At 41.0% G+C, this 12,087-nt stretch overlaps 1 protein-coding gene across 1 annotated transcript; it reads right to left on the reverse strand.

Moving 5' to 3' along the window:
* Nucleotides 1-1,926: 1,926 nt before the first annotated feature.
* LOC121441098 (norrin) lies at nt 1,927-11,171 on the reverse strand. Its single transcript, XM_041642228.1, has 2 exons — nt 10,883-11,171; nt 1,927-2,154 (listed from the first exon to the last, which is right to left on the reverse strand). The coding sequence occupies exons 1-2, from the start codon at nt 11,048-11,050 to the stop codon at nt 1,927-1,929; spliced, it is 396 nt and encodes a 131-aa protein (XP_041498162.1). The 5' UTR covers nt 11,051-11,171.
* Nucleotides 11,172-12,087: the final 916 nt, after the last annotated feature.

Below are 12,087 nucleotides of genomic sequence, written 5' to 3' on the forward strand. Positions count from 1 at the left end.
AATATTCCTGGCCAGCATGGGAAACATAGCAAGAACTTATCTCAAACCAAGGGAGGGGTTTAGATACCCACTTAACTTTCAGTGTTAAATTTAGTTTTTCACATGACAGTTTTTCTCTTCATATAATGGTCCAAATTGCCGATTTAAATTTGCTTTCAGGATAAGGACATCTTCCAATTCAGTGAATTTGCTAACTCTATCACCATAAAGGTTTAAATCAAGTTAAAGTTTCTTTTTAAAAAATTCTGTTTCAAAGCCATGAATAAAAATTTAATCCCACTGGCTTTCACAAAATTGTGTGGAAGTAGTACCAAAGAGAGAAGAAAACCACCATCTCTGCAGGAAAAATAATTCACGGGATAGCTGTGTTAACAGTGGGGAGTGCTGTCACTCCTGGTTAGTCAAGACAGTGTGGTATTAGGGTTGTTCTGGAAACTAAATTTTCATGTTGGCGTTCACATTGAGGTGCCTGTAGTATATATAATGCATGCCAGTGTCACACTTCCTGCAGTGCTGAGGAAGATCAAAGTAGTATCATTAGGTTTGGAGCACAGAGCAACAGTGTTGTTTGTGAACTTTGTCCTGCTGCTTCTCTTGGCCTGACTTATGGGCACCCAATCTTTCCTGAGAAAAATGAAGAGATCAAAAGGGATGTGTCATGGCTATTTTGCACAATAATACCTAAGGAAGCCACAACACATCATATTTTGTACTAAAATTTGAGACCTGCAGCCAAGTTTACGCACCACAGTATACTGATTTTTTTTTTATTTTAAGTTCCCATCATGCGTCCTGAGACTCAATTTCCTTCTAATTGTTCTTACTTCTATCATATCCTCGGAGATTTCCAAACAGTAGTTACATGGATCTTATATCCACATCACCGAAGACTAGAAGAGGAGGAGGAGGAAGAAGAAGAAATAACAATACCTATGCAGCCCAAATTTGAAGGTACTCTATTTTTATTTCAAAACATTGGGATAATTCAAAATTTGAGCCTCAATGACCAAAAATATATTGGAACAAAATTTTCAGAGGATAAGCTAGTCCACCACTAGACAGCCTCACGTAGACAGGTAGATGCTAGAGAATGATGCTTAAGACATGACTGAAGCTTTTGAATACCCACGAATAGATTCCTACTTGCTTGACTAATTCTCAGTTATGAGTATGACGTATTCCCATGCCACTAGTAATTTATGCCTTCTCCAGAGTCAGTACTGTATCCATCCGTGTGTGTGTGTGTGTGTGTCTTTGAACATCTACCTCCTTACAAAAGTTTAGCAACATTTACCTGCAAAGGCCTCCAGAAAATAAATTCCTTATGCCACCTTTATAGCCCCGAAGTCATTTATGAAGAATTATAGCTGTCAGGAGTTCCATAGTCACATGAAAGAACCCGTGTATTAGTTATTTTAGTATCAGCAAGCTGTGAATAAACCTCACTAAACATATCCACGGACTTGCTGTCCGGAACTTGAAACCAGTAACCTTCGGAGACTCTTAGACCAAAACGACAAGGTGAAAAACAACCGAAGATCTCCTAAGAAGAGTTGGGCAAATTCTTCCCTAATATGCACCAACTAGGGACAGCCTGACACACTCTTGCACAGGGCCCCACATTTTCTCACTAATGCAGAATTGTCAGAAACCCAAACCACATTCAGAGCCAACAGGGGGAATGCCTGAATCTGAAAAGTAACCAAAGAAATTCCTTCAGGGAAAGGAGATGGCAATGAAAGTCGAGTTCCCAGAGTCACTCTCCATTGAAAGCACATTGAGTCTTTAGGACTAGAATATGCACAATCCTGTGGGACTCGCTCCATCTTTATCTGCCTTAACTCTTTTCTTGCCAGTCCTCCTCTGGCTGGTTGAACTGCTCCTATGGTTGTCCCAGCCAGAAAGCCACTCACTCAGCAGCAAGCCTTAGGAGCTGCATTCCTCGCAGTGACAGGAGAGGATGTACCGGTAAGTGGCGGTGAGTCGCATGCCCCCTGAGCAGCGCAGACGCAAAGCCTTCAGCTTGGAGGTCTGAGGTCGACAGCAGTGACAGGAGGAACGGAAAGGTTGCTTGAGGACAGTGCTGAAGGACACCAACGGCTCAGAGCGTGATGCCTGGCTGCAGTGCCCTTCACATCTGGCCAGGAGCACCATCTGGAGAAATAACGGGAGGTGATTACTACGTGCAGGTGCCTAAATCTCAAGTTACCACAGCATCCTTTGAAAGGCTCTAACACTCCTGTCCAATTCCTGCTGGGTCAGACCAGTGGGTGCAACTCAGAATCTATTGGTAAACCTAAAATATGTATTTAAGGTATTGTGGCTCAGCAGAAGAGGACTTGCTTAGCATGCACAAGGCTCTAGGTTCAATCCCCAGCACCTGGAGGTTGGTAGGAAATCATTCAACACTACCCCATCTGAAACGATTTTGAATTTAACTCGTATAGTAAGGCCCAAGCTTTCATGATTTTCAAGATTCCTTTGGTGACTGAAGTGCAGTGATGGTTTAGAATCAATTAAGAAGATGTACCACTATGGTGTGAATAAAAAAAATCCAGGAGCGGGCCTGGTGATGTACTTCAGGTGATAGAGCGCTTGCCTAGTGCACCCACATGTCTGGGTTCAGTCTCTAGGACCATATGAACCAGGGATGGTGACACATACCTGTAATCTCAGCATTTAGTAGAGGCAGAAGTATCAGGAGTCATCTTCAAGTACATAAATGAGTTCAAATATCTTGCCTCCAAAACCAAAGCCAAATAAACATCTGAGTACAAAATGAGTTTCTCCTGATGGATGGAGGACTACCACTGCCCAAAAGTACTGCAGTTCTCCCACCACCAACAAGCAGAAAGTCACTTCATATTGAAATCCAGGCTCAAACAGAGAATGATGGAATTGGGGGTTCAATGGGAAATAACGAAACAGAAGGAATGTAGTCTCTGCAGAAGAAAAAGGACTTATCTAAGTGTTGCTTTGGAAGAAATATTCTAGGTGTAACTTAGAAGAAGAAAGTGAAGTAGAGACAGGATACATTTCCGGGTCTGAGAGTTTATACCTGAGGTTGTACCTAAAGAGGTACCTGTCATTTATACAGTTTATGTCAGCATCTTCAGAATTATTTAGAGAAAATTTACCCTGACCCTCTCCATTTCCAGAGGTTTGGGCTGCTGTGTCAGAGCTTGTGTGTTCTTTATAGTAAGACTCTATTAAGATTAACTAAAGGGATGGAGAGCTGATTACATGGTCAAGACCACTTGCTAGTCTTACAGATGATCTGGATTTATTCCCAGAATCTATACCACATGGTTCACAACAGCCTGTAACTCCAGTTCCAGAGAGGTCCAACATCTGATCTTTTCAGACACCTGAGAAGATGTACATACAGGTAAGCAGGCACACACATACACATAAAGGAAAAATAAATGAATCTAAAAATGAAAAACTGTTTAAAAATTACCCTCAGGAAAATGTACATACTCACCATTTTGCATACAGCTTAAGGAGATGGCCAAAAGGTTCCTTTGATTCTTTTTTTTTTTTTGAGTAGAAGTAAGGAACTCAGGAGGAAATTTCTGAAGTAATGACCTTCCCAAACAAAGGAAGTCTGGAGGTTTCTTATGGGAGCCTATGTGTATTCACACTGGAAAGTACTTTAGATGTGGGCATATTCCTGATAACACTGAGCATAAGGAACAGATTCCCAAACATGTCTGCTTTAAGGTCATAGTTCAAGAAGGAAAAATGCTGACCACATTCCTTGGCATGTCCAGGTCAAAGACAGTGAGTGGATGTGCAAGAACTCTTCTGATCACACTTAGTTTAAATTATAACAGTAGGCAGATAGACTCATTTGCTCTGCTTTCCCAAAAAGTTTGAGCTAAGCCCAAAGAAAAGGTGTTTTGAATGTGCGTTAAGACAGGAGTTTGCCCCACAAAGATAAATGACAGCTCATAGAGTTCAATGATCTTTGAATACAAGGGATGGGAGGCATGAGTGAGATGGACCAAGGCAGCTTGATCCCTGGTGATACAGAACCTTATAATATTTTGGTAATTAGCAGTTAATATTAAAGACTCACTATAGATGACTTCTGACATCATCCTATGGGGCAAAATTAAACTGATAGTTAAAGATTACTAACATCATTATCTGAGGAAATACTGGGAGAAATGTCAACAATTAATTCGCACACATGAAGGAACTATGAGATAGTAGCAGAAAAAGCTAGCAGGACTAAGGGAGGAATAAATTCAATTGGTCTAACATTACTTTCTTTGCAAGGTCACAAAGGCAGAAAGAAAATGGCTACATTAAGCTGTTTTGATTCTATTAAAGTTTATATTGGTATTCTGTCTGTTCTTCAAATTGACAGGCAAGATAAACATCATCCCAACCAGGTTTGAGAGGATTATGCTGTAGATAAACCATATCTGGCCCATCTCTGGTGTCTACCCCATTTCTCTGAGAGTCCTAGAACTTCCCCAGTTCCTTCTCCTTGTATCTGCCAGTACATGGGGAAACTTGCTTCACACACTGAAACAGCATAAAATTTGCTGCTATCTAATCCAGATTACCTATTGGAGAGTAAAGCAATCATTCTGCCACTTTCCAAAGTAAAGTCTTTATAGATCCAGGTGGATAAAACAAACCTGTTCCAACAAGAATAATTACAAAAGGTCAAAGACAGCACGGGATATCCCAGTAAGACATACATGGTGAGTCAAATATGGCCCTAACTGAACATGATATTAGCTGTCCATAAAATAGTCAAGTCTGCAATACAGGGTAACTTGAAGATAAGCTACCTTAATTGTGATTAAACTAAAAGTTTTAGGATATCATGCTTCATGCCCAGTCTACCGTGAAGGACCAGATCTCTAGGATGGAAGGACCTAGGTCCACCTTCAGTGGGCCTAGTCCCTATTTCTCATGTACTGTTTCTACACAAGATGAATAAACAGAGATATACAGTCAGTACCTACCGTGACTGTCCCACATGTCAAGTACTTTTTGTCTTATAGCTGTTCTCATCATCTGCTCCCTGCTCCAGTTAAAGTCGAACTTAACTACTTAAGAGCCCATGGGACTGCCCTTAGTTTTCCTTCCTCCTGCCTTTGTGCATGTCTTTACTCTCCCAGGGACGTCATTTTTACTTGGCTTTGTCTAATGAAAACCTTCCTATATCTTGTCGGTGGGTCTCCTCTTCCAAACACTGAAACAATTAGTGGTTTTTTTTTGGTGTTCTCAGTACACACACATGCACACACACACACACACACACACACACACACACACACACACACACACACGATGTGGGATTTCCCTCTGTATGCTGTGATTACCATTGATGAATAAAGAACTGCTTTGAGCCTATAACAGAGCAGGGCGGGGCAGAGCAGAGCTAGGCGGGGAAAACTAAACTGAATACTCAGGAATAGAAGGGTGGAGTCAGAGAGAAGCCATGTATCCCTGTGGGAGCCAGATAGAACTTTAGCCGATAAGCCACATGGCGATATACAGGTTGATAGAAATGGCTTAAATTATAAGAGTTAGTCAATAAGAAGCTAGGGCTAATGGGCCAAGCAGTGGTTTAATTAATACAGTTTCTGTGTGATTATTTCAGGCTAAGCAGCCAGGAACCAACAAGCAGCCTCCTTATTACACACACACACACACACACACAAAGAGGTAGAGAGGGCAAGGGAGGGACAGAGGAAGGAGAGTAAATTCACCTTTATAATGAGAACTGAACATGTCCAGAAACATTCTTTTCTATTATTTTAACTTTCTAAATATGTTTCATGACTTTGAGTTAAGTATGTCTTTCTTTCAGATGATCTCAATATATATATACCAGGAACAAGATCCATCAATGTCACTTTCCCACACCTTCCTTTACCTGCGACATCAAGACAGGACTGTTCAGCTCATCTCTGGGAACTCAGGTCAATATTTAAAGGGTCACCTGTGCCAGCTGAGATCAGCAACAAAATGACAACCAGGGGAACAAAGTAGCATAGGGGTGAGACTTGAAGATTTGGATGGGAACTCACATCACTCCAACTGCTGTCTGTTACTGTCACACAAGCCAAAAATCAAACAGATGTGAAGAGGCATTTGCATCGCGAACACTTCCTTTTCCTATATCCTCTTGAAGCATTATGAGGGGTAAATATTTGTTTGTCTTCTTCTCCTATTGTTTTTGTCTTTAACAACTTTGATGATGCCTGCACACAGTAGCCATCAGTATAAATTTCTTATTTTAGGGGCTAGAGAGATGGCTCAGCTGTTAAGAGCATTGCCTGCTCTTCCAGAGGTCCTGAGTTCAATTCCCATCAACCACATGGTGGCTCACAACCATCTGTAATGAGATCTAGTGCCCTCTTCTGGCATGCTGGCAGATATTAAATAAATAAATAAATAAATTTTTTATTTTAAAAATTATGCCACATGTCTCAGGTGATCAATTATATTATAAACTCCGTATCTCTAACTCCAATACATTTTCCTATGAACTTCATGGGCAGCAACAGAATAGGGTTTGGGGATTCTACCAGCTCTTTCCCAATCCTGCAGCTCAGTCCTTGACATGAAAAACCTTCTCTCTCGGAATGTTTACAACCTTGGTCTCCTCAACTCAGCTCCTTCTTTCCTCACAGTCTGCTGTCTCATCTTGCCCAGAGTGGTTGCCCCTCACCCCTCACTTAGAACCTGATTCTACTCCATTACCTTGGACCACCGTCCCCTACTTCTCAACAACTTGGGCTTCAAACACCCATGGAGCCAGTTCACGTTTCCAACCCAAGATCTCAGAAATACAAGCTGGTCAGGAATCAGAACTCACCGTTGCACCTCCTCCATTCCCCTTGTGAAGGTAGCCAGTAGTCTGCTTCTATTTCATCCTCTCTCTCAGCACCCAGCACAGGGGCTTATATTTACTTTGCTCTTCTGTTCTTCCCCACCCCTCCCATAACCAGCAGAGTCATAGGGAAGTTCACATTCCTAATCCTTTAATACTGCAGGGATCCCAACAGTTATGGAAGTCTTAGTAGTGACTGAAATAGAAGAGTGGGTTGAAACACCTGTCTAGCTTACAACTTCTTCATCAGGATCATAACAGCTTTATTAAAGGTCTGTTATATGGCAAGCTCTGTGCTAGTTGCTTTACAAATATTACCATCGCTGCCATACATAGCCACGTCCTTGAGCAAGTAGCTCTTTTTGCAGAGGAGGAAACTGAGGCACCAAACAATGATTTGGCTTCCTGAAATCACTCATTTGGAAAGCTGTGTATCAAGAACTGAATAGCAGATCTCTACTGGAGTAAAGCCTCAGTGTCTGTCACCATTTTACAGACAGCCCATTTCTTCTGGCTGCAGATCCTAAGCTTGTTTGCTTTATGACCTTTCCGCAGAATTTCAGGGAAATGTGATTTCTTAGGAAGAATGGAAATGGCTTGCCACTTCCAGGCCCTTTTGGACCAAATCCCATGTGATATCATTACAAACAAAGACACTGGGTATAATCTAAACAGTGGCTACTCTGTCTTTCTTGGTAGGTCAGTCTTTTCTGCTGAGTGTATCTTAGTTCTTTACTGAATTGTTAGGAGAAAGTTGACAGGACCTAAAACTGGGCAAATACAAGATCAAGGCCATGGTGAACAGAGAGTCCCACAAAAGTTGTCCAGAAAACATTTACCCATTATTTCGTTTTTTTCCTAGAAAAAAAATTGTAAGCTATGACATTTATGCAGGCACCTAGATCTTAATTCTAAATAATAGCTCCTATATTCTTACTGCATTTCTTCAATATGAGGAGCCAGGTTCAGAAAAATGAACTCTACAAAGAAAATACTGCCATTCCCAAATTATGTGGCATCAAGAAACCACAAGTTTTCTTTGTTCCATCATGGGAATGATAATACCTACATGGCAGGTCTCTTGGCAATGAATATATATATATATATATATATATATATATATATATGTGTGTGTGTGTGTGTGTGTGTGTGTGTGTGTGTGTATGTGTGTGTGTGTGTTGAGTGTGTGTGTATATGCGTGTGCGTGTGTGTATTGAAATGACTGACACAGGTTAGGTGTTCAAGGCAGTACATTCCTTTCCTTTGACCACACATAGATTTCATCTGTATTCTGGAGACCAGACAGAGGATCTCTGTGAGTTCAAGGCCACCCTGGGCTACACAAGATCAATGCAGAAACAGATCCAGGTGGTGGTTGCGCACACCTTTAATCCCAGTCCTAGGGAGTCACAGCACTAAAGGGAATAGAAAATGGGATGAAAGAGAAGCTTAGTTTTGCAGTCACCTAGCTTTGGTAGAGGTAAGACTTCCCTGGTGGCTTGGCTCCTTTGTTTTTCTGACTTTCAGATTGAACCCCAATTTCTGTCTTTGGGTTTTTATTATTCATGCTACAAGACCCATTAGAGGGACTATCAGCCTAAGTCTGTAAAAATTTAAAACTATGTAATATTTCCAAATGAAAATCATTTTCTTCCTGAATACATAAAGAAAATTTAATCCAGAAAGGGTCTGGTAACTGAAACTCTGCCAGGCAGAGTTTCAAATTTCTGTGACCAAGGAAGGAAGATTAATAATTACAAGCAGCATTTACATAAAACCATTGCTATATTTGGGGTCATTTGGGAAGTTGGAAAACAGATTGCTTCCATAAAATGACAAACATTTTTTTCTATTATCAAGTTTTACACTGCTATGCACGGTGGCATTCTGGGAGAAGCAAAGTTGAACAACATTTGACTAAAAGTTGTTTCTAAGAGTCCTGCTCAAATCCTGTGAGTTTGCGTTAATGGCATTTCTTCCTTGAACTTTCCTCTCTTAGGTTAACATGCTAAGATAGTCTTCCATCTATCACAAATCATTTTGTCCAATCTTCTGGATTATTTTCAACTTTTCTTTTGGTTCTGGGATGGAACCTAGGATCTCAAACATGCTAGGCAAGCTCTGCCATCCACTCTCAACTTTTTGTAGATGCCACTATTTTCTTTTATCCTCCCTTTCATCACAATGACACTTTCTTAAATTTGAATTCCTTTTCTCTCCTTTTAAAGAAACATGATTATAAAGAACAGTTCAACAAAGAAAGAAATCGTCCATGAACTAACAAGCAGTGAACACAAGTGCTGTCTCTTCTGAAGTAATTTCTGAGCAATCACGGTTATAAAAATGTTTCTCTTATCTTTTCCTCATAGTTGTTTTAGTTGTTGCTGCTGCTTTTTGTGCTTCTGTGGTGCTGAAATGAACCCTAAGCCAGTGTGTCCCCCTAATCCCCACCAGCTCCACCAGCTCCTGCTCTCCATTTCCAAGAAGGAAACTTTCTGCTCACCATCTAATTGTTTCTCTTCAGTTTTGTTCCTCAAGTATAAATAAGAACCAGGATATTTTCTTAAGTGGAAAAATATCTATTGCTTTTCCTACAGTCCCAGGTCTTATTAATACAATGGTGAAATTGATTTAACTTAAATTTTGATCCTTCAAACACTTATCTCCTCAAACTAAAATAAGGGAACTTCCTAGGTCTACAATCATGTAAGTAATGGAAAATGGAAACGCAGACATGTTTGAAATGGAGGGTGGAGAGATTTATTTCTATGAGGTTAATTCTAGTGATTTATATTGCTTTGAAAATTCTTAATTATATGGGTAATTTTAAAAATACTTAACATATGATAAGGTTTCAATGGATTTTGTTGTTGCTGCTGTTTTAGTCTCAGGACTAAAGTGAGAATCCTTTGAGGTAGAGCTAAACAAAATCTTATTTACTAAGTGTGGCCACATTTAGTGCGCGTGGCTGAGGGAACAATAGTCAGGAGAACTGTAATTTGGAATTCGTTCCATCCTACGTTGTGCCTCCCTTCTGGGTGGTCTACATGGCCGCCACTCTTGGTGGTCTTTTAGGGTGTTAGTACTTTGTGCACCTCTTCTCAGCACTGAGACATAGATGACTTGTGCAAGAAACACTCTACCCACTGCAAAGAAGACAAAACTGCTAATCAAGATAAAATGATAAAAAACTGAATTGTCATCTTTAGTTCTGGAGTCATTTTAATATAAATGTGGCACAGGGAGGAAGGTTTAGGCCACACAGCTTGTTCTGGGGTAGTTCAGAAAACTGTTTGAGGAGCCTCCAAGAATGTGTTCCACTGTTAAATCTTATTCAAATTCTTCCCCTTCTTTTGGTTGTTGATGCAGGTAGAAGGAATTATGATAACTTGGAGGCTCCATTTTTCTTTCTTCTTGCATGTATGTGTGCATGTGTGTGTGTGTGTGTGTGTGTGTGTGTGTGTGTATATATATGTTCCTGCACATGTGTGCATTTTTACAAAGATGACTGTGGTGGTTAGAGGTTGAAGGACAGAGTCTCTTACTGAATCTAGAGCTCATTTACTGGACTAGATTGACTAGCCAGCATGCCCCACAGGTTCTCCTGTTTCTGCTTCCTCATCCCTAAGATTAGAGGTGTGTACCACCATGGCAGCTCTTTTACATGGATGCTAGGGATCCAAACTGAGGTCCTCACTTTACCCACTGAGCCCTATTTCTAATCACTGTTTTTCTTTATTGAAAAATAAACATTATTGCTCATAAATTTCCCAGTCAGGGACACAGGATACCCAACAACAGGATCAGCATGTACAAGCTCCATTACAGTCATGGTATTGCAAAACATGGTGGAAAAACTCTAAAGAAAGATTCCCTTGTGAGTTTTACAAGCCAGTCATAGAGCTACACTTTGGGCTCTGGTCACAGTTCTCCGCCACCTGACAAGGAACTATGGCCTCTTTTCTGTAAGTGAGGGAAAGGGGTATCTTCTCAAAGACTTGGGAGCGACCTTGATCTTACCTTTGAGCTACACTTGTACAATGGGTGACTGATAGAATCGACATAATGGTGTCTCATGCAGCGTTGAGAGTCCATCAGGAAGGAGCTGTCTGTTTTGCTGTCTGTATCTCCCATTATGGCCAGCAGGGAGAGCATAGAAATGGATGCAGCTAGTACATGATTTCTCATTGTTGTAAGGGGAAACTTCTCCAGAAGAACAGCAGAGGGCGACAGAGGACAATTGATTGGAAATGTTGTCACCACCTAGGATCCAATTCCTTTCAAGGCCAGGACAGGATGGAGCTGTTGCTTTCTGGTTGTCATTGCCCTTTGTATGCTGGAGTTTTGTCTTGCTCCTTTCGCTTGTAACCGATCACCCCAGTAGCTACTGTACAGCTGGAATGAAGGCAGAAATTATTTTTCCCAGAAATATGGATGCAACACAAAAGATACAAAGTCAAACATTCCCATGCCATTTGGGGTAAAGAACACCAGTTTCTGGAGCCTTATTAGTTTATGCTGTCATCCATTTCATGTCCCCCGACCTTAGTGTTTATACTACATATTTATGACCATTTGGAAATGGACATCACAGTTGAGTGGAAGCATATGCTGACTTGAATTGCTTGAATCTATGGGCCTAAGATCCGGAACAGTTTGAGCCCATGGCTGCAATTAAAAATACATGGTTCTGGCCACAGTCTAACTAAATTGGGCGGTCTCATCTTTGTCCTTGGTTGACAAGGCAGAAGGGTTTATTCAGATTTTCTCGAAGCTTTACTATCAACATCAGTTTACAGGGCTAGAGCAAAGGAAGGTCATTGCTAATGAACATAGGCCGTGGCCGGAGGGAGTACATTTTCCACTCTACACCCACCCACCTAAATTTTCCACTGCTGTGCTCTGGGCTCTTCCTGTTTTTGTTTTAAGTCCTTGCCACCCAGCGTCAGTGGCCAACTGCATCTGAAACCCACATTGTGATCCCTGGCCTCCAGCGTGGCTAAGGTACCACATGCATATTTCCCAACAGAGTCACACATTGCTGCACAGCCTTTGTAGCTGAAGCCCACAGTGTAATTTGAAAAGAGTGGTCATCGGAGTAGAGACTTTCCATTAAACTGAGATTATGCTCTACTGGTTTCCCTAAAGTTTGCTTTGTTCTTTTAACTATAGCTCCTGGTCAAGGGACCGGAGTTCTGCAATCTACTAATTTACCTCAATGATGC

Source organism: Microtus oregoni, unplaced genomic scaffold, assembly GCF_018167655.1.
Source record: "Microtus oregoni isolate MIOR12 unplaced genomic scaffold, Mior012 000073F_ref0000255, whole genome shotgun sequence".
Taxonomy (NCBI): domain Eukaryota; kingdom Metazoa; phylum Chordata; class Mammalia; order Rodentia; family Cricetidae; genus Microtus; species Microtus oregoni.